At 54.6% G+C, this 21,639-nt stretch overlaps 2 protein-coding genes across 2 annotated transcripts; one reads left to right on the forward strand and one right to left on the reverse strand.

Annotated features, from left to right (window-relative positions):
* Positions 1-1,453: 1,453 nt before the first annotated feature.
* On the forward strand, positions 1,454-10,161 carry Ltk (leukocyte receptor tyrosine kinase). The gene is made up of 20 exons (XM_085696445.2): positions 1,454-1,585; positions 2,089-2,228; positions 2,322-2,497; positions 2,920-3,070; positions 3,201-3,347; positions 3,479-3,635; positions 3,711-3,893; positions 5,351-5,449; positions 6,029-6,181; positions 6,738-6,833; positions 7,123-7,318; positions 7,809-7,899; positions 8,028-8,092; positions 8,276-8,405; positions 8,500-8,597; positions 8,741-8,833; positions 8,931-9,032; positions 9,137-9,271; positions 9,346-9,436; positions 9,544-10,161. The coding sequence occupies exons 1-20, from the start codon at positions 1,543-1,545 to the stop codon at positions 9,871-9,873; spliced, it is 2,676 nt and encodes an 891-aa protein (XP_085552571.2). The 5' UTR covers positions 1,454-1,542; the 3' UTR covers positions 9,874-10,161.
* A 64-nt stretch (positions 10,162-10,225) lies between these two features.
* On the reverse strand, positions 10,226-18,907 carry Itpka (inositol-trisphosphate 3-kinase A). Its single transcript, XM_087911295.1, has 7 exons — positions 18,368-18,907; positions 12,222-12,318; positions 11,929-12,145; positions 11,615-11,819; positions 11,293-11,394; positions 10,955-11,026; positions 10,226-10,846 (listed from the first exon to the last, which is right to left on the reverse strand). Exons 1-7 carry the CDS (start codon positions 18,848-18,850, stop codon positions 10,643-10,645), a joined length of 1,380 nt encoding a protein of 459 aa, XP_087767421.1. The 5' UTR covers positions 18,851-18,907; the 3' UTR covers positions 10,226-10,642.
* Positions 18,908-21,639: the final 2,732 nt, after the last annotated feature.

Genomic DNA, 21,639 nt, shown 5'->3' on the forward strand with positions numbered 1-21,639 from the left:
TCCGCCCACCTCTGATAAATGGCATGTACCACCACTGCACAGCTCAGAATTTACCAAGTCGCTAGTTAACTACTAGGCATAACTTCAGTATTCAAGTGTTAAAACATAGGCTTCGGCCATTTTTTTTTTTTAAATCCAGTATTTATTGGGATGGTTCTCCCTCATCTTGATCCAGGTACTCTTACTTAGTGTGCCTCCTCCCAAAGGAATGTCCCCCGTAACCCTTGCTTTCCTCTTGTAGGCCCAAAATGGGCAGGGGAACAGACAACACAAGACTACTGTGCGTGCAGGGCTAATGACTGGTAGGATTTTAGTATCCTGGGTAGTTCACATCCATGGATTGGAAAGAAATTAGCACTGGGTACCAGTGATGCCCTATCTCTTTTCCTTTGCAGATGGTTGAAGGAGATCCTTTTCAAGAGATTTATTCTTGTAGGGAGGTTAGTCACCGTGCCTGGCTTAACATTAGCATTTTGAACAAAAGATGAGACTCCAGCCTCCATTGAAATTCATCGATGGCCAGAGTCCCAGGTGATAATGGTTGGAGGAAGTAAAGAACTTCCTTGGGTGACCTGCCCAGACTTAAATTATCATAGCTGGCCCCACAGATACAATACACAAAACAACCCAAAGGCTTAATTCCAGTGGCCCCCTCAGTGTGGAAACTACTGAGCACTCGTGACCCAAGTGTCCTACCGTGAGATTGACAGGTGTGGACCGTGGCTGTGCTGCTCTGCATTGCCTAGGGTGGAGCACTTGGATCCCCTGACAGCTCTAAATCGTGATTAGCTTTCTTAGAGGAAGTCTCCTGTAGCCCAGGCTGGCGTTCAGTTTGTTGGCAGAGGATCACCTTGACTTTCTCCACCTGGCGGGTGTTAGAGTAGCAGGGAGAGCTACCCAGCTGGAGTTCTCAGACACTTTGTCCAGTCCTGGCAGTAACAAGTTATGCACAGGACAGTGGAACCAGAAAGTCATGTGGTCAGAAAGGCACTGATAGCCACAGCAATGGCGAGCAATAATGCCTTACTGGGGACAGTTTAGAGAGTATTTCCTGCAAGGCAATGCGGCATACGCCATTGATCTCAGCACTCAGGAGGCAGGTGGGTCTCTGAAGGCCAACCTGGTTCCACATACTTCCCACGTGTGACCATTCACACACATTAACACTGCTACCAATAAAGCCATTCGCTCTGTTCCTATCCTGAAACCCACAGAAGCCACTGCCAAATGCTAGGATGTGGCTTGCTGCCATCCAGGCGGTTATCTCAGACGAATAGAGTGGGGCCAACTTTTTTCTCCTATCACCAACTCACCCTGATTCTTAGGGTGGCCAGCAGATGAGACAGTGGCTTGTGACTGAGACTCTGGGTGGGAATTCAGCAAGGCTCCACCCGGAAGCTTGCCCACATGCCCCGCCTTTTCCTCCTCTTGCTCCATTTCCTCCTCTTACGCCATTGGGCGTAGCCAGACCAGCTCCTGGTCTGCCGGGTAGTGGGGGTGGCTCTGAGACTACATCCTTAGCTGGACCCAACGGATAGGGCGATGGGCTGCTCCTGCAGGCTGCTGCTGTGGCTGGGAGCTGCCGGTAAGTACTGTTGGTGGTTAGGGTGCCAACCAACCAGAGACACCTAGAGTTGGGGCTGCGTCCGAAACAGACCAGGTCTCACTGGTTCCTTCTAAGGCGGCCTCGAACCAGAACTCTCTGGTCTGTGCTTCTAGAGTGCAGCAAGGGAAGCGCAGAGCACGTACAAATCTAAGAACCGGGTGGGCCTTGGCACTACCTGGGAGTAAGGACACCAATCTAAATGGAGGAAAGGGGAGGGGGTGCTGTACAGCTGGGCACGGTGCAGCCCCCAAATTACTCAGTGAGAAGAACTCTGAAACGGAGAACCTGATATATACAGACACCTTGCAGGACCCTGGGCTACCTGGTTGGGACTCTGGCTGTTTCAGGTTCTGGTGTGCGCCCTCTGGATGGTATTAGGGGTGTGGCTGCAAGCAGGACACTGTTGAGTGGCCATCAATCTCTTACGTCTCTTCATATTCTGCACCTTCTTCTAACCCCGCTTCCCCCCTGCCGCCTTTCAGGAACTATTCTTTGCTCCAACCCGGAGTTCCAGGCCCCCTTTCTAACATCCTCGCCCTTGCTGGTGCTAGTCTCCAATTCCCAGGAGCAGAAAGTCACCCCCACCTCTAGTAGAGCCGAGCCAGCTTCCCATCCAAATCCTCTAGGTGAGCTTCCGATTCCTCCCTTTTCTTCGCTCACCATCAACAGACCCTAAGCCCGGACAGGAATTCCACTATTTCCTTCTCCCTTGCACCTAGGCACGCGGGGGCCTTGGGTGTTTAACACCTGTGGCGCCAGCGGCCGGCGGGGGCCCACACAAACACAGTGCGACGGGGCATACACAGGAAGCAGCGTGATGGTGACGGTGGGAGCTGCCGGGCCGCTGAAAGGCGTGCAGCTGTGGCGGGCGCCAGACACCGGCCAGTATCTGTAAGTGCCTGGCAAGGGCGAGGGTGGCAGTCACCTGCTCGGCTAAGGTGCTACAGTCCGGGGAAACAGGACCCAGAGCACCATCCCTTTTTGTCTTAAAGTATTCCGCAGCGGTGCCTAGTGTCACTCACTAGAAGTGTAGCAACAGGGTCCGTGTTAGCTAGCCGGTAGCAGGGATCCTGTTAGCATCCCCAGGACGGCCGCCTAATCAGCAGTGACTCCAAACCCGGCTTGACCCTTTCCCGCCATCCCCATTATCACTCCTGAAATGGGCGCGGAACCTAACTGCAAACCCAGTCTGCCCATCCTTCACAGTCGATCACACTAAGCCACTTAGCAAGTTTCGCAGCCGCGGGTTTCCGACCTCGCGCCGCAGCCTGGCCCAGGACCGAGGCGCGAAACCCTGCGTCCTCTCCCGGCAGGATCTCCGCCTACGGAGCCGCCGGCGGCAAAGGCGCCAGAAACCACCTGTCCCGGGCGCACGGCATCTTCCTCTCAGCGCTTTTCTTCCTTCGTCGCGGGGAGCCGTTGTACATCCTTGTGGGGCAGCAGGGCGAGGACGCCTGTCCCGGAGTAAGTGCAGCGAGGGCTAAGGGGCGCCCGGGTCAAGAGCAGGCGAAGGCGTCCTTGGTGCCTGGATACCAGCACTTGGAGTGTGGGGGAGGTCCCTGGTCACGCAGATTTCCACCTTGGTGCCACTCAGGGGAGCCCTGAGAGCCAGCTCGTCTGTCTGGGAGAGTCTTGGGCCACTGGAGAACATGCGGCAACGGATGAGACCGAAAGGGTCCCAGGCTGGAGACGCTGGGCCGGCGGGGGCGGGGGTGGCGGGGGTGCCACCTACATCTTCCGGGTAGGTGCACCGGGTGCTGGTCGCCTCTACCCCTAGCTGGGCGTTGGAGTCCCGGGCTCCCCTCTCTGTCTGGGTTCCCGGGGGTCCCTCAGTCCACGGACACGGCCCTTGACCGGCCGCTGGCCCCGTAGTTGCGCGCGGGGGAACCGGAGCCGCTGCTGGTGGCGGCGGGAGGCGGCGGGAGGGCCTACTGGAGGCGACATGACCGTGGTCGGACTCAGGCGGCCCCCGAGAAACTGGAGAACCGCGCGGCGGCGCCTGGGAGCGGCGGGAGAGGGGGCGCGGCAGGTGAGCGCGCGGGGCGGAGGGGAGAGGCTAGCCGCCACGCACTGCCGCTGCTAGTCGCCCGCTGTCGCTTCGCAGGCGGAGGAGGCGGCTGGACGTCGCGGGCCCCCTCTCCGCAGGACGGACGCTCACTGCAGGAAGGGGCCGAGGGCGGCGAGGGCTGCGCGGAGGCCTGGGCCACGCTCCGCTGGGCGGCGGCCGGAGGCTTCGGGGGCGGCGGCGGGGCTTGCTCGGCGGGCGGCGGCGGCGGCGGCTACCGGGGTAGGTGCTCCCTTGGGGAGGGGAGCCGGGCAGTCCTGGTGATGTGAGGGTAGAGACTAAGAACCTGGCCTGAACTTTTCAGAAACTGGGTGAGGAAAGCCCCACTCTTCACGCTGACAAGCCACAGTAGGTGCTCTTAGAAAGGAGATCAAACCTGGGCTTGGTGGCACATTCGCCTGCCTAGTGGAGGTTGAAGGATTTCTAGCTAAGTCACAACAGAGCAACAGAGAGAGTTTGAGGACAGAGAGTTTGAGGCTGGACTACAGGCTGGTTTTGTTTTGTCTTTTACAAACCGCCAAATTAGCCAGTCTTGGTGGTACAGTCCTTGAACCCCGTGCTTGGGAAGCAGAGAGAGGCAGATCTCTTTAAGTTCCAGACCATCCAGGGCCCCACGGCGAGACCCTAACTTAAAAAAAAAAAAAAAAAGCCCAAATCAGCTGCAAACCGAACCAGTCCTCACTCTGCCAAAATCAAAGGAATTTAGGGCCGGCCTCGTTAGCAAGCTGAGCTGCGAAGGGGGAGGGCAAAGATGTCAGTACTTCTCCAAGAGTCACCACAAGAGTTGTTAGAAATGCAAATGCAGGGTTGGAAACAGGGGAGATGTCGGTCAAACGCTAGAAAGGAATTTAATTAGAATAAGTCAATTTAAGTTATCTTTAGTTCAGTATGGAGACCACAATTAATAACAAAGTTTTTGGTTCTGTCAGTGTAGGAGATAAAACCCAGCCTGTGGGTCAAACTCAGGGCCATGGGCATGCAGGGAAGCGCTCTACCACTAGGCTACATCCCTAGTCCCAATAACAAAATGGCTAAGAGTAGATTTGAGATGTTCTTACTATCAACAGTACATATGTTGATTGGCATAAGTGATTGCACAATGCATACATATCTCAAAGCATCATACTTGGTACAATAATATACAAATTTTATTTTATTTTTTTAATTAAAAATTAATTACTTTGGTTAATTTTAAAGAGAAATGCATGGCCAGTCTCCAGAATCTATGACTCCAGGGGAGGGTGCTGGGCATCTCTTTTAATTGGTCCTAATGGTCCAGAGTTTGGGGACACTGATGTAAAGAAGTGGAACCCCTGATCTATCAGGACTGGACTCTTCATAGATACTTTAATGACACATCTCTTTGTTCACACAGAAATGGAATTTGTGGGTTGAACTCAGCTGAGTACATGGGGCTGGAGGGGCTCAGATAAAGGATATCCAAACCAGGCTTTGCCCATCTTTGGCTTTCAGCAGAACAGCCAGTCCCCGCTTCTCTAGCCCCTCGGTACCTGTAAGGCAATGCTATTGTCGAGAAGGCCGTACAGGATTTATAGGGGGCGATCATAGCTTTCCTGCTCTTCCTAAACCAGCTTCCCAACTGCGAGGGAGGCAGCTGTGTGCTCCTCTTCCACCCTCTCCCCCTTTGTAGCTAAACCACTATCACTCTCAATTTCAAGGTGGCGACACCTCAGAGTCTGACATCCTCTGGGCTGATGGGGAAGATGGCGTATCCTTCATACACCCCAGCAGTGAGCTCTATCTGCAGCCTTTGGCAGGTATTTGCCCCAGCCTCCTACCTCTCAGCCTGGCCAGCCATCCCCTCGATCCCTGGACCCACAACCATAGGTGCCATCTGCGCTGAGCTGAGATACCCAGTTCTTAAATGGCGCAGGAACATTTGGGAACATCTGTGAGCTGTGGCGTTAGTACAGGTATCGTCGACTGCTAGTCAAGTATCCTTGCTGTGAATTCTCCCCACACACCTCAGGGCTCAAGGAAGTGTAATGTACAGGCTTGACTGAGGTCCCCTAGGCTGGGCCACCAAGATGGCTCAGCAGGTAAAACCTCTTCAGCCTGGTAATCTGAGTTTGTTGCTCCAAATCCACGGTGGAAGGAGAAAACTGAACTCTGACTTTCGTAAGCGTGTGCATGCCTGCCTATCTCTGCCTCTGAATAAAATCAATGGAAGAAAAAAGTCCCCAGGCTCTGTCCTCACCCTGCGTGTTGTGTGGGTGTGGTTGGTACTGCTACTACCCTAAACTCCTACGCTAGAATTAAGCCAGTGTCTGGAAAGTCCGCACAGGCCCATGCTTATCCCTAGCTCCCACCCCCCATATCTCACCTTTCGCTCACAGTCACAGAGGGCCATGGGGAGGTGGAAATCCGAAAGCACCCCAACTGCAGTCACTGCACTTCCAAAGACTGCCAGTGGCAGGCAGAGCTCCAGATGACTGAATGCATATGCCCAGAGGGCATGGAACTGGCTGCGGATAATGTCACTTGCATGGGTATGTCTTGTCTTTGCCCTCAGTCTGACTGCTGGGTCACACACAGGCTGGTGGAGCAGAAGGGCACTGGAAAAGACAGTGTAAAGGCCAGTTGTGTGCCAGGCACTCTATGGAGTTCCAGGTAGAGGATTGGAAACGCATCAGGGCACACTCCACTGTCAAGAACATGTAGGCCAGTGTGGGAGGCAAGATGGATATTTAGATATAGATCTGTGTCTAAAAATGGCAGTTGCTATGGAAGGTATCAAATAGTTAAGAGATTCTGAGGAGGGAGAGTTGCTTTTGTCTAGGTGGGTGGCATCATGGAAAAGTAAACACTGAGCTGAGTCTTGAAGCAGGGGTAAGATTTAAGGGTATCCAGATCAGGTCGCACACATCTGTAATCCCAGCAGTGGGTAGGCTGAAGCAGAGGTGAGACTGTGAGGCTACCTGCACCACACTGGGAGACCCTCTCTCAGAAACCAACAAAAACTCCACGAAACAAATAAAACTACTTGAGGGTAGAGGTCAGCGGAGCCTCCTGCTCCCTGCTGGAGATGACGTTCTTTCTCCCTAGATCGGCCAACCACTGCCAGCCCTCTGATTCTGCTGGGAGCTCTAGTGGCAGCCTTGACACTGAGTCTCCTTCTGATGTGTGGAGTCCTCCTTCTAGGTAGGCATATCTAGCAGGCATGGCTGAGGCCGGCTGGCCCTCCTCTACTAAGCTCCTCTACTAGGCTGTGATGAGCTTCTTTGTGGTTCCAGGGCAAGTGTAGCTGACTTCAGGGCCCTTACTCCCACAAAACAATGGTAGATTCCCCTAGACTTGGCGTAGAAGCTGGGGAGTCATGGGGAAAATGTGTATTTGAAAGGACTTTTAGAAAGGTGTTCTGGGTACAGGGAGGCAGAGTGGGCCTAATGGGTGCAGGCAGAGGATATTCCTCTGTTCTTCTCGCCCCTAGTGAACCAGAGGAAGTGGCAGAACCTGTGGGGGACCAGGCTGCCGGGCCCTGAGCTTGACCTGAGCAAGCTTCGCACCTCTGCCATCAGGACAGCTCCCAACCCCTATTACTGTCAGGTGGGGCTCAGCCCTGCCCAGCCCTGGCCTCTGCCCCCAGGGCTAACTGAGGTTTCCCCGGGCAATGTTACTTTTCTCAGGTGAGTCCTCACTCCTGATGCTGTGCTCCCTGAACCCCCTTCCTCCCCCGTCCTTCCTCCTGTCATGGTGCCTATGAATCAGTCCCACTGAGCACACAACGCGAATCCCTAATACAGAGATGGAAACTCCACAAGCTCCGAAAAGCAAAGTAACATGTAAAGGGGTCAGCTTTTGCCCCAGTGCTGCGGTGCAGAGACCTGGGAACATGACTGTCTGGAACCCACAGGTTGCCTTTTTCCAGGAGGGTCTGCATTAGCACAGGGAGGGGTCCTTATCCCATTAGCACCCTGACTCGGGCCCCACCTGCCCTCTCTTCTGCCCCAGCTCTGTGCGGCAGCATTATCTTTGCTAGCTTGTGCCTGAGAACATCTATGACCCAGAGAGAGCTCAGAAAAGGTCATCTGGACATACGGGGTGGGAACCAAAGAGATAAAGGGGCCCTATTCCTTCTACAGACCACCCACTCCCTACCAACTTGTTTTCTTGTAGAGCCCTTGGCCATGGTGCCTTTGGGGAGGTGTATGAGGGACTAGTCTTTGGCCTTCCTGGGGACTCCAGCCCTCTGCAGGTGGCTATCAAGGTGAGAAGGGGTAGGGTCTCTGGTTGGAGTGGACACCATGGAGGGATGGACTGGCGCGACAGCCTTTGCTTATCACCCTCCTAAAGCACTCAGCCAAAGCGCAGGGATGTTCTACTTTCCCTTCCCAGACACTGCCAGAGCTCTGCTCCTGCCAGGATGAGCTGGACTTTCTCATGGAGGCTCTCATCATCAGGTGCCCCTGAGGGCAGGCAGGAGGGTGTGGTGGGAGGCAGGACCTGCCTACAGGGATAGCCTCTCCTCTCTTTAGTGCTGAGAGGTAGCATTCTAGGGCATGGAGGTCTTCTGTAGTTTAATGGGGTCTAGAGCATGCTCGTCTCCCCACTGATGATGGGGTATGTGCACCGTTCCCACCCAGCAAGTTCAGCCATCAGAACATCGTTCGCTGTGTGGGGCTCAGCTTCCAGGCTGCCCCTCGCCTCATTCTGCTGGAGCTGATGTCTGGCGGGGATATGAAGAGTTTTCTGAGACACAGCAGAGCGCACCCGGTGAGACCCTTCTCGGCGCTCCCCAGACCCTGCCAAGACCCTGACCATTTGTCCTAAGGCCAGGATCAATTTAGGTACCTTCTTCCCAATCCAGAGCCAGCCATCACCTCTGGCCATGCAGGATCTGTTGCAGCTGGCCCAGGATATAGCCCAGGGCTGCCACTACCTGGAAGAAAACCACTTCATCCACAGGTTGGAAGCAATCCTGACTCAGGAGACCCTCCGCCCCAACTTGTCCCCTCAAAGAAGATCCCCATAGACAACTTTTAAAGAAACAGATCAGGAAGAGCCAGAGCAGCTAAGTTCTCACAGTGATTATGTTGTCTGTTCTACAGAGACATTGCCGCCCGGAACTGTCTACTGAGCTGCACTGGACCCGGCAGAGTGGCTAAGATCGGAGACTTTGGGATGGCAAGAGATATCTACCGGTGAGCAGGAGTTGGGGAGGTGGGAACGCTACTGTGCCAAGGAGACTCACTGGACAGCATCTGAAAAATCTCATCACATTCTCTCTCCTTCCTACAGGGCCAGTTATTACCGCAAGGGGGGCCGGGCCTTGCTCCCTGTCAAATGGATGCCCCCAGAAGCTCTCCTGGAGGGCATTTTCACATCCAAGACAGACTCCTGGTGACAGCGTGGCTCCCTTGTGTTCCCCTCCTCTGCCCTTAAGGTGATCCCACCTTAAGACAAGGCTATAGTTGATGGGTTTGTTCCTCCCACCCGTGGTACAGGTCTTTTGGGGTCCTGCTCTGGGAGATCTTCTCATTGGGTTATATGCCCTACCCCGGGCACACCAACCAGGAGGTCCTAGACTTCATTGTCACAGGGAACCGGATGGACCCTCCTAGGAACTGCCCTGGGCCAGTGTGAGTGAACAATGTTACCCGGGGAGGGAGGTCCCTCAAGGTTTTAGGAGGCATGAACTCCTGTCTCTCCCTAGGTACAGAATCATGACCCAGTGTTGGCAGCACCAACCTGAGCTCCGCCCTGACTTTGCCAGCATCTTGGAGCGCCTTCAATACTGCACTCAGGTGTGCCTCCGCCCCTCCGCCACTCTCACATAGCCTTTGAATCCCCTCTAACTATCCTGGTTCTGTAGGACCGGAACAAAGCCTGTTCTCCCACTCTCCCATTATAGGACCCTGATGTGCTGAATTCACCCGTGCCGGTGGAACCAGGGCCCATTCTAGAGGAAGAAGGGGCCTCTGGCCTGGGAAACAGGTCGCTGGAGGGTCTTAGATCCCCACAGGCCCTGCAGCTGAGTTCAGAGAACTTGAAAAGCTGGGGAGGAGGCCTCCTTGGCTCATGGCTGCCCTCTGGCCTCAAGGTCCTCAAATCCAGATGCCTCCGACCTCAGAACCTTTGGAACCCCACCTATGGCTCTTGGACCCCAAGGAGCCCTAAGGGTGAAGATTTAGGTGTTAACTTCAGCAATGGCTCCTCCTTGCATTCCTTTCCAGGCATCTAGATGACTTGTTAGTCCAGTAGCCTCTGCCCCTTGCAGTTTGCCCTGCATGTTCAGACATGTTTCCAGGCTGTCCTGGGGGTCTGACCTTTCCACACTGGAAATCAGTCCAAAGGCTCTTAGGGAAGGGCCTGGCCACTCGCAGTCTTTGGAACCTGAGGCCACCCACCAGCCCACTGCAGAACTCAGTTGAGAATCCCAGACTGTGCTCTCCCCATACATATCTTTCATCTGGCCCGTCCCCAGATGAAAATGTTTCTAATACTAATTAAAAAACAAAACAACAACAAACCCCTTCTCATTCTTCAGTTCTGAGTGGACTTGAGTCTGGAACTAAGGAAGAGAGGACCAGAGCTGACGGGGCTGAAGCCTCAGTCACAGAAGCTGTGTCTTTATTAGCAAGGGTGCCCACTGTAGCATAGGAGGGTAGACCAGTCAGCCTGTACACCTGTGAAATAAAATTCTGGATCTGGCCCCTCTAGGGAGGTGCAACCACTTGAGAAGAGCTGGACTGAGGGTGAAGCCCATTGTTTCCTTCCCCTCCTGTAAGCCAGTGTCACTCGGCTCTGGGACACAGGCTTGTGTGGAGGCCAACTCCTGGTATTGGTAGTATACCCCCTTAGTGGATGGCACCTGGTCCTGCAGGACCATGTGAACTGCCCGCCCAGCGGGGTTCCAGTCTGTTGCCGGCATGCATGGTGGGGATTCAGCCACCGGTCCACATCTGTCTGACCAGCCGGCCCAAGTGGGGGGTGGGGACATGGGCCCAGCCTCATCTCTCAGCCATGCTGGCCAAGATACCAATGAGATTGTCCAGCCCCAGCAAATAGCCGTCCTCACGGTTGCCCTCCTCCCAGGGTCTCCGATGATCCAGGATCTGGCCATCCGGGAGGGGCGTGGTCTTGCCAAAATCGATGAGCCATACACCAGCACGATGACAGTGGTCATGCACGAAGAGGAGTGAGCTGCCAATCACCTGCCGGCCCCCATGGCAGTCAGGCCACCTGCTTCTCCCAGAGAGCCCCCCCTTCCGTTCTCTCTTTCACAAAGCACAAAGCCAGCCCCCGGCCCACCCACCTCTTACCTCATGCCTTCGAAAGAAATCTGAGATCTCCAGCGTGTCCCGGATCTGTTGTAGGCGGTTCAGATACCTCCTCTGGAAGGGTTAGTGTGGACAAATTAATCTCGCACCAAGGGAGGCTCTACTGACATTGAGATGCATTTCAGCTTGACAAACGCTGTGGGGAGGGAGAGACAACCCACCACGTGCTCACGTAGGAGCAGAGGTGAAACAATTACGGTACAGCGAGGGAAGTGCGACCCCTGGGGGTAGCATAGGGAAGGACGTTAGAAAAAAGGACCAAGAGGCACTTTTGGAAACAGGTGTGCCCAAACTTCAGAGTTCTGGGAACCTCCTCTCACCAGCACTTCGGCATCTCCTTGCATGAACTCCTCAAAGACACGAGTCACCTGCTCTCGGCTTCGTGTAGTTTTGAAATCAGTGCTGCAAGATCCGTCGGCTTTCTGAAGGAGGTGGGCAAGGAGTATCAGGGACCTGGACCCATCTGAGAGGAGAGAGGATCATGCAAAGGGCAGTGGTACCTCCCTGGGGCTTTAACCTCTGGGGAACAAGAGATGGCGACCAGAGGGCGTCTCCTGGTGGCAGTTGAGGGCAGAAAGGGCATATAAGCACTGAAGTTGGGGCAGAAGAAAAGCCTTGCAAAGCAAGGGAAGCTTAACCCACCTTGATGCCCTCGATGCGGAAGCCGAGTGTGGTGCTGGAACTGATGCCTTCGCGCCATTGCATGTAGCGCGGTTTGGTGACAGCGCGCTGCGCATGCTCTTCCTCAGTAGGTGCCTCAGGGTCCACCGCTAGCATCTTCTTATACATGTCCTTCCGCAGCTTGGGCTTTTCGCGTGCTTTGGTCAGCTCCTCCTCCAGGTAAGTTCTGTGAGGTGCAGGTCGGGGCCAGAGCATGAAGGACCCCCATGAGAGCTTTTAGCCCAGTTCCTTGGTTCCCTCACTGATACTGCCTGACCAAGAGAGGGGACACAAACCTGACACCCATCTTGCAGTCAAGCACGCAAGGGCCATCAAAGCCATCCAGCAGGTCCTGTAACTGCAAGTAGCTTTCACCATCCCGCTCCACTACACCATGGAAGGCGGGAACACAGCCGCGCAGCACATCGGCCATCAGCCGCACCAGGCAGTAGTGTTCTGGCTCCGAACTGCGCTTCAATATCAGGCCGCTGGTGCCCGCCGCTTTGAAACTCCCTGTAGAAGGGCTCCAGTTAGAAATGCCCAGCTCCTTCCTGTCGCAACCACCTCACCCACCCGCACTGATGCTCACCTGTGTGCCCCGCTAACTGCACCCAAGAGTAGCGCTTTTTGAAAGGGCTCATGACGGGCAGGTTGACCATGGTACGGATCTTCTGCCAGTGGCTTTTCTGAAAGCAACAAGCCCAGGTAGGTCAGCATCTCTCTACCGTGTAAGCCCTCCCCCTCTAGTGCAGGAGTCCAACCTGACTCCACCCCACCAGACGGATCCAAGCCTTCGCTACTCACTCAGTCACCTACCCAAAGAAAATGTGTTGTGAGCCGGTGTGGCAGGTGCTGAGACCGGCAGGGGAAAGGTCATTCTAGCTTCTCAAAAAGTCTGAAAGGAGCCCGAGATTTAGCAGCAGAAGACTTAGGGCTGAACATAGCTCTGCCATTGAGTGGGCAGGTTACTTAATTCTTCTGTAAGGTTTCTGAACTTTGTGGCTATCAGAACCACTTGAAGGCCACCCTTGATGCTGAGTCTGAGGTCTCCCATAGGGACATCCAGAGTCAGCCAGGGTTGGAACTAAAAATCTGCATTTCTACCAAGACCTCAGGAGGCCTGAGAAAAATGCTTCTGTGTATTGGGTTTTTCCCATCTGTGTAATGGGGAAGCAATTACTCTTTCTGAACTGTTGTAACCAGTGAGGCTTGAGTTTGACCCTCCTTATCCAATTCCTAGGCATGGAGAGAGTTGGGCCAAATTTAGATACTGAATTTACTCACTTGGGACCTAATTCTCTCATTTAGGGAGGCAGACCAATCACAATCAACCCTTTACACAGGACCAGGGAAGAGAGGACAGCCTGCCAAGGCTTATGAAAGAATGCCTCAAGGCTCCCTAAGACCACCTAGCTGCCCCAGAATCCCATGCACTTCTTACTAGCTGAGAAAGTCAAAAGCCCAAGGCATCCTTGGTTGTGATCTGGATGGAAAAACCTAAGGCCTGAAGGTGAAATGCAAAGCTGAAGGCCTCTCCTCTTAGATAAAACTGCAGGTGTGTGTAGGTATTTGCGGGTGTGCCATCTCTGGCCTCAAGGCCATTACTCTGGCTACCGCTCAATCCCGAAAGCACCACACACCCCGGCCCTTTCCACCTTCTATCCCAAACTCAGCAGTCCTGCACCTGCTCTTTGATGGGCAGGGATTTGCTCTTGTATGTGTCTTGTCTGAAGCCTTGTCCCACAGATGCTTGTCTTTTACAGGAATCACTAGAACCCAGGAACCAGCCTCCTTGCCAAAAGGGGGTAAGAAACAAGGAGGTGGTTTACTGATGAAAAACCCTTGCCTATGAGGAAGAGGTGGGATTGGTGGCGGAGCACTGGGTTGGGAGTGAGCAGCCGCTTCCAGCCCTGGCTCACTCTCTAGCTCAGCGTGTTCAAGCAGTGCTGCCTGCCATCCGTGTGGGTCTGTTTCCTCCGGGAGGATGTAGCGGCTGCCCTAACACGAGCCATTTACTGACTGCCTACTGCACACCAGGCACCTTCTCATCCTCCCACAGCCTTCACTGCTCTCCCTTTCCCAACATGGCACGCTAGGGCGTGATCACATGTACAATCCCCAGGGATCTGGGGGTGTAGCCAGAAGCAGCCCACTAGAAACATGACATCTTTCAAAACTTCTTTTATAAATCTTTAAATACATACAAGGTTTGCATTTTGCTGCATAATAGATCCAAGTTTTATTATAAAACTCCCTTCCTCCCAAATCCTCAAGTAAAATTCCAGGAAGGTGATGTATGTAGCAATGTGTATTTAGCAGCAGCATCCTAAAACTCTTCTTTCACATCCAACTTGAGAATCATGATCACGATGCCCATACACAGCATGAATCTGAGCTGCTATTAGTCCCACCCACGGAAATCAATACTCAGAGAAGTTAGCGTCCTCATGACCTGCTTCCAGATTCCTAGGCTCTGCTTACACTCTCTCTCAACCCAGCTTCCTCACCATGATCCAATCATTCTAGCAGTTTCCTTTTGGGGATCAAATGGGATACATGTGACAGGACACTCTCACGCGATGAAACAGTTGCAGGGTGTTGCAAAGGTTTGGATGGATCTGAGGGCCTTCCGCTACTGCCTTCATCCAAAGGATTAGTTTAAGGATGGCAAAAGGCTCGGGTGGTTTGAGAAGCCTAACAAAACTTTGGGGGAAGCTGGAGGTGGTGGTGCATGTCTTTAATTCCGAGGCAGAGGAAGGTGGATCTTTGAGTTCAAGGCTAGCTTGGTCTACAGAGTGAGATCTAGGACCAGCCAGGCTGTGTGGGGAAACTGCACCACCCTTCCTTTGGGGTCCTGTGGTTTCAGTGAAGGGGTTTGCAGGTGGAGAGGAGCCTGGTAGAAGTGAGTAGATTGGACATGGTGGCATATGTCTGTGGTTCTAGCTACCTGGGAGGCTGAAAAGGGAAGATGGTGTGAACCTAGAAGTTTGAGGCCAGTCTGAGAAACATTTAAGATGGATCTTTAAAAAAATGTATATACTACCATTTGGCTGATCGGTTAATGTATGGTAAGAGTATCAGCTTGTCTCTTCCCTGCCTTGGTTTTGTGGGTCTCACATAAGCAAACAGCAGCGGATCCTAACTGTGCAGGTAACAAAGGGCTCCCAGGTCCATTATCTCAGCTCAGTCTCCCAGCCGCCACCGGAGGTTTCCTATGACAAGGTGTAGCTCCCTTGCCCGTAACAGATATGGTGAAACATGGAACCAGTTGAGGTAAGTGCCGTGGAAACCAACTCACTGCCATCTTTCCTCTTAAGAGTGATTCCTTCTGCAGGGAACATAATACACTCACAAACGAATGTATCCAGAGAGCCTGCTAGAGAATCGTCCTCGGGTTGGTGGGTGAGTGAGGAATTTGGCTCATAAACAACAGCAGGGAAGGTATATCCCAGCCCTCCCTCCATACAGAGGCTGCTTCTACCAACCAACACACAGCCACAGCCTTAGGCCACCTGGACATTTGGTACAAAGGCCAGGTAGTTTGTGTCCAGGACTCCCCAATGACACAGAAGGGCCCTCTGATAATTTCTCACCCCGACAGATGAGCAGAAAGTGTTTTTCTATAGGCAGGGACTTGCTGTGTCCTACCCTTAGACCCTCCCTTGGCTAGGCTCTGTTTGGAAGCCTTGGGGATGTCTGCTCCTCCCATCAACCCAGATCACCTGTCTCCTGCCAGACTACATCCTTCACTCTGCCTTTAGTTTCCACCCAGTTCCCCGCTTCTATAACAGAGGTCCCGACCCCTTTGGGGGACAAACAAACCTTTCACAGAGGTTGCCCAAGACCATTTGAAAACAGATATTTACATTACAATTCATAATGGTAGCAAGATTCGAGTTGTGAAGTAGCAATGGAAATAATTTTGTGGCCGGGGTCACCACCACATGAAGAACTGTATTTAAGGATCAAAGCATTAGGAAGGTTGAGAACCACTGCTCTAGGCAGTGGCCAACCCCGGCTGAAACTCCTGCCAGCCCCACCCCCTCCTCATGTTCCAATTGCCCTATCAAACTAGCACTCCCTGTGGTGATGGTGGGGAGAGCAATCAATTTAAATTTACAAAATGATTTACACTAAGGTATAAGTGACCCACGACTTTACCTTCCCATGGGCATTTGCTTTTTAAAAAGGAAGTCTGTTAACCTAAATTCTGCTCTATAATTAGTGGAAAATGATGTGTGGGGGTTCTGAGTCCAGGAGGGGACAGCATCCAGGCCTCCTTACCTAGCCTGAGTTATTGAGAGAATAAAACCACCTAAGAACCAAACGCCCTCTCCTCTGCTTGGGGTCACCCCCACAATTGTCTGAGGCGACAGCCAAGGCCTCAGCGTCACAGCGTCTGCAGTTGGAGTAGGTTTCCAGCTTCTCCCTTGGCTTGCTCAATTTTCCTGGTCCTGACTTTTCCTTCCATCAGAGAAAAGGCCACTGGAGGGAGTGAAGCTGCCCAGTCCTACATGCCCTATCTGGGCAGGCTAGACAAGCTCTGGGAAGTAGAAGGGAAGGTCAGAGAGCCTGGCTGAGGCAGGCAGATCCTTTCAGGGCCTCGAGTTAGGTGTGAGACATGGCTAGATGGCAGCCCTAGAGTGCGGCCGCCATATCTTTCCCCAGGTGCATCCTTAACCGCCAGTGGGACCCGTTCTGCCTGGGAAAGCCCTTAAGGGCGGCCTGGGCAGGCATGCTGTGGAGCCTGCTGTGAGGCAAAGTCCGCTCCCGGCCCTTCCACGCAGACTCAGGCAGCCTCTGTCAACAGCTCCAGGCTTATCTGCAGCTCCGGTGCTGTTTGCCTTCGGGGAGGCCCCGGCGGGCTGGGGGGTTGGGAAGGCCTGGAAGACACAGCCTGGGAGTTTGAAAAGGCCCTGCGAGGCCATCTGGACCGGCTCCCGGAGACACCAAGGGTGGGAAAGAACTTGCGAGGGATGGCTAACTTCCGCTTGTTCTCGACGTCCTGACCCCTGCTGGGGCTACCTACACTGCACCCAGATTTGGACTTCGGGTCCTCCTCCGCTCAGCCTCTCCCTGAGTACTTAGATGGGTCCTCGGCGGAACAGGAAAGCGGGTGTGCCTGCGTCCCAGTCCGGGTCCTCCCAGCTCACCGGTCGCGCCCTTCCCCGGGGCCCGCCTCTCAGGTGTCAGAGATTTGAGCAGGGGAGTGGCCGATCTACGGCCCAGGCTCTTCAGAGGTCCTCCCACCGCTCGCAGTCGCCTCAGTACCTGGGCTAGAATCCCCTCAAGAACGCCCACCCCGCCGAGGGTACGCTGGCATGGCAGGGCGAGGGGCGCAGCGGACTCGTGACTGAGCCCCCGCATCTACACCTGGCTACAGGAAGCTGGAGGAGGGACGACAGCCCTGCTGTGAGCTCCCCCCTTTCTCTTGTGTGTCACCCCCCTCTCTGGGTATTGTAAGTCTCTGAGTCACAGCCGTACTTCGAGTCGTTACACAGCCTCCCTCCCTTGGTCCGATCCCAGTGTGTGGGGATCTCGGTTCAGAAGGCCCAGGCCACACCTTAGCGCTCTTCTCAAGGTGTCTAGGCAACGCAGGCGCGCGTCTTACTCTCACTCCAAGTCGCCAGGGCAGGGCTGGAGGGTACTGAAGCTGTGCGGGGTGTTCCCGGTCTCTCTCGCCACTCGAGGAACGCTTGGGTAAAATGCATCTAGAGCAACGGTGCACAGTCCACGGGCAGTTAATTTAAGTATCTGGCCACGGTTAAAACGAAGATTACCGAAGCAGGCCGACAGCAAGTTCGAGGCCTGAATGGGCTACCTGCTGTGTCTCAATCTAACTTGGCAATTTAGTGAGACTGTCTCAGAATAAAAGCGGGCTGGGGATGTAAACTCAGTGGTAGGGTGTTTGCCTACTGTGTTTGAGACTCTGGGTTCAATCTCCAGCACAGGGGTGGGAAGTGAGGGATGGCCCTACTCTCCTAGGAGGGCCACACCACGCATGACTTCACTTCACACTAGCTGGTGCGGAGGGTTAAACTGGCTCTGGAACATCTACCCTACTAGAGGCAGCGACTAACAAGCAAACTCCTGTCTCCTATCAGCCTCAGTTTACCTTCTTCACCACCACCCTTAGGAGCAGGAGGCCCGGGGGAGGCGGGGGGCGCACCAGGTGGATCTGGGTTCCGCTCGGTTCCAGAGCTCCCAGTCCCGCGCCCCTCCCTTCCCGCGTCCACGCCTCGTGAGCGCGCGGGGAGCAGACGGCAGCGGCTCCGGAGCAGAGCCAGGAGCTCCGCTCCACTCCCACTCAGGAGAGGGAAACCGTGGCAACGGCGGGGGTGGGGCCGCGGCACCGAGAGGGGGAGGAGAAAGAGGCAAGAGCTCACGCGCCCCTTTCTCCCCCAGGGCTCCCGGGGCAAGGCTACCCCGCTCTGATCTCCCCAGCCCTGACAGTTCCCCAGCTACGCCCGCGGACCCGCCGGCTCCCTCCCGGTGGGTCGTGTATTCCTCACCCTCCTTTAGACGCCCAAGCGCTCAACCACAATCGCCCGCCTAGCCCCCGAAAATGAGCCAAGGCCAGAGATCATCCTGGGGTCCCTTTCCGCCCCCCCGCCCATGTATCTCCCGAGTAGTGAGGCTTGGACTCTCCGCGGAGAACGCGAGCCGGTCCCAGCACAGCCGGGAGCCGAGTCCCCGGCGCGCAGCCCCCGCTGGCCCCGCCCCCGCGGCCCGTACCTGCCCCACGTCCTCGCTAGCTTCCAGCTGCACGTTGCCGCGGCTCCGGCTCTCGCTGTCGCTCAGTAGATCGTCCTCCGAGTCCTCGAGCAACGACGAGGAGCCGGTGGAAGAGAGGGACGAGGTGGAGAGGCGGCGTGGTTGCTGCAGGTGCGAGCCAGCGGCCGGGAGCCAGTCCCCTTCCCGCTCTGGCGGCCCGGGGCTGGCCGGAGCCACGTCTTCCTCGGTTGTCACGGTGAGCTGCGGGATCACTGGGGCAGGGGCAGCCCGCGGGAGCCCGTTGGGCACTTGTCCCCCACGCCGTTTGGCCCCGCGGGCCCGGGGCTCCCCTGCGGCTGCTGCGGCGGCGACCGCGGCGCAGCGCGCCTCGAAGAGCAGGCGCAGCTCCCCGACGCTCCGGCGCGGGGCCCGCTCCAGCCCAGGGCTGCAGGGTCCTGCGCCCCGTGGCCGTGCCATGCCCGTCGGGCGCCCGGGCAGGGTCATCTCCCGACACCTGGAGTAGCAGCCGAGCCCACCAGCCCGCGGCGCGGCGGGGACTGGAGACGCTCAGCGCCCGGGGCTTGGGACTGCCCCGGGGCGGAGCCTCGGCAACGCCCGCCCGGCCCCGCCCCGGCCGCGCCCCCCGCCCACTCCTTTCACTTTCTGAGAAAGCGCGGGCCTCCCGCGGTCCTTGCAGCCACTGAAGGCGTGCGGTTCCCCTAAAGTCTCAGGGAAGGTTCGGGTCAGACCTCCACTGTCTCTCTCGACCTGCCCTCGAGGAGGCGGGATGGATTGCTCCGCCTCTGAACTCTGTGCCCTCCCCGGCTTTTGAAGGATTCTTTCAATGCAATCCAAGGGTCTTGACCTGCACAGGAAGGGGCTGCAACTGCTCCTTCACGCGCTTCCTCGTACTTTTTCCGTGTTTCTGTCTTCCTGGTCAAAGGCTTCTGACTCTCTGGGGGCTTTTCTCTGGTCTGAGTCCCTTAATCCAGAGTTCAAGGCCATCAGGCGCCCAAGGGAGACACACCTCAAGGCGTGCGCCCAACTGGAGATTCTGTGCTCAGGGTCGTGCTGAGACTGCTCCTTGCCCCTCGAAGCTCCCCCACTTCCCGACGGGAAGAGAACAAGGTCAAGAGGTGGAGCCTGACTCCAAGTATCCCAGCTTCTCCTGGCCTGCATTTTCCCCCACTCTTTCCAACCCCCACCCCAGCTGGAAATGCTAAATTTCTCCTCTTCCTCCTCCCCCCCCCCGCCCCTTCCTTTGGAGCTTTGTGACTTCAAAAGAGTCCTTTCGCCTCTCTGAACTGCTGATTCGCCTTGTGAGAGCAGCTGTCAACTTTATAGGGTCGCGGGGAGAGTAAAATTTAGAGGTGGGTGTTGGGTGCGTAGCTCAGTGGTAGAGCACTTGCCTAGCGTGTGGCAAGTGCTGGATTCCGTGCTCATCACGAAAGAAAGGAACAACGGTGTGATGCTGATGCTCTAAGGTTGTAGGGGGCAGTCTCTCAGGCTCAGGTGGAAATTTAGACACGCTCCTCATCCCTATTTGTAAGCAGAAGAAAACCTCACCTGGCCTAGAGCTGGGCTGCACAAGTGGGAAGAGAGCGTGGACACAGACATCCAGACATTGCAAAATCCTGTTCTCTCTGGCTAGGTCTGTGGCCTTTTATGCTGGTGGTCAGCTGAGCTGCAAGGCTCCTGTGAGCAGAAGCCAGACTTTTCTGTCTTCCCCTAAATGCCAGAAAGTTGGGGGTACCCTCTTTGGGATTGCTGGTGCATCTCCAGAATTGCCTCCAAGACTGACAGAGGCATAGGAGTATGGAGTATGTTATGCGCCTTTCCTTTCTTTCTTCAGACAGAATTTAAAACGGGCCAGGAGAAGGGGAGATTAGTGTTCAGAGGGAGAATGAGAACCTTTGGCAAAGAAAAAAAGATCCAGGGAACTGACAATGGAAGAAAAGGTGTGTGTGTGTGTGTGTGTGTGTGTTTAGGGAATGAAAGCACAAGAAAAAAGAAAACACAAGTTTGAGCACTTGCTCCTTCCTTGGAGAATTCAAGAAACGGCATGGACACAGACATGTTTTCTGGGCCAGGTAGGGGATCTGGATGTTTGAGCTGTAAGGCCTAGAGCTATTGTCAGGTTGTAGCAGGGAATTCAGAGGCGCTGCCCTCAGAGGGTAGACTGGGAATCTGACAGAGGAGAAGAGAAGAAGGAGGCGAAAACGTGCTACCAGGTACCTGTGTGTCGAAAACGTGCTACCAGGTACCTGTGTGTCAGGCAGTATGCGGGCAATGCTGAGTTATAAGTAGGCTGAGAGAAAACCCAGAACAATTCTTTTTCTTCTTATATCAATGTATTTACCAAGTCTTAGGTTCATCATAGCAGGAACCAAACATCTGCTCTTCATTGTATGTCGATTGCCTGTAATGTCTTATTAGGGTTCATTAGGCAGACGTAGGAGGATTAGGTGTTCAAGTCATAAGTTGGCCAGACTGGGCTACATGAAACCATTTTTTCAACAATAACAACATAAATTGTTCTTTGCCATGCCTGTCTGATGGGTAAGTACAATGGATGAACTGAGAGTTAGAAGCCTCCAACCATAATGCTGTCTAGAGTGCTGGCTCAAAGCCACCACTAGGGAGTCCTGGCTAGGCCCCCCGATTTCTATTCCTGTGTGTTAAGTTTCTCCCTCCCTGCCTTCCTACTTCTCTTCCCTTGCATTTCTTGATATAAAGTCACATCCTGCAGTCCAGGCTGTACTGGAACTCACTGTGTAGACCAGGTTGGTCTGCCTTTGTCACCTGAGTGCTGGGATTAGAGTCATGTGTCACCACCTCCAGTCTTGACTCAACCTTCTGAGGGCTGGGATCACAAGCATGGAACACCACACCCAGCTTTCAACCTGTTTTCTTGGGGCATCCCAATGGAATATCTGAGGAAACTACATCCTGAGGTGCATGAGTCCTCTCTGTGTGCCTGGCCCTCTAGGGCAGCCTTTCCTGGAGGGTCACAACCTTGGGACATAAAATATGGGACAGGGGAATACTGGAAAGGGGATGAGCAAAGTGGGGAATGTGTGTGTGTGTGGGATTTCTAATTTATCTCTATCCTCCACTCCAGAGACTGAAGCAAAATTACTACTCACTACCCCCACGCCTATCAGGTCAGGTGCAATTTCTTAAGCTTCATATATATATATATATATGAATCATATATATATCAGGTGAGGTGGCACATGCCTTTAACCCTAGCACTTGAGAGGCAAAGGCAGGTGGATCTCCAGGCTACACAG

Source organism: Myodes glareolus, chromosome 10 (assembly GCF_982192425.1).
Source record: "Myodes glareolus chromosome 10, mMyoGla1.1, whole genome shotgun sequence".
NCBI classification, from domain to species: domain Eukaryota; kingdom Metazoa; phylum Chordata; class Mammalia; order Rodentia; family Cricetidae; genus Myodes; species Myodes glareolus.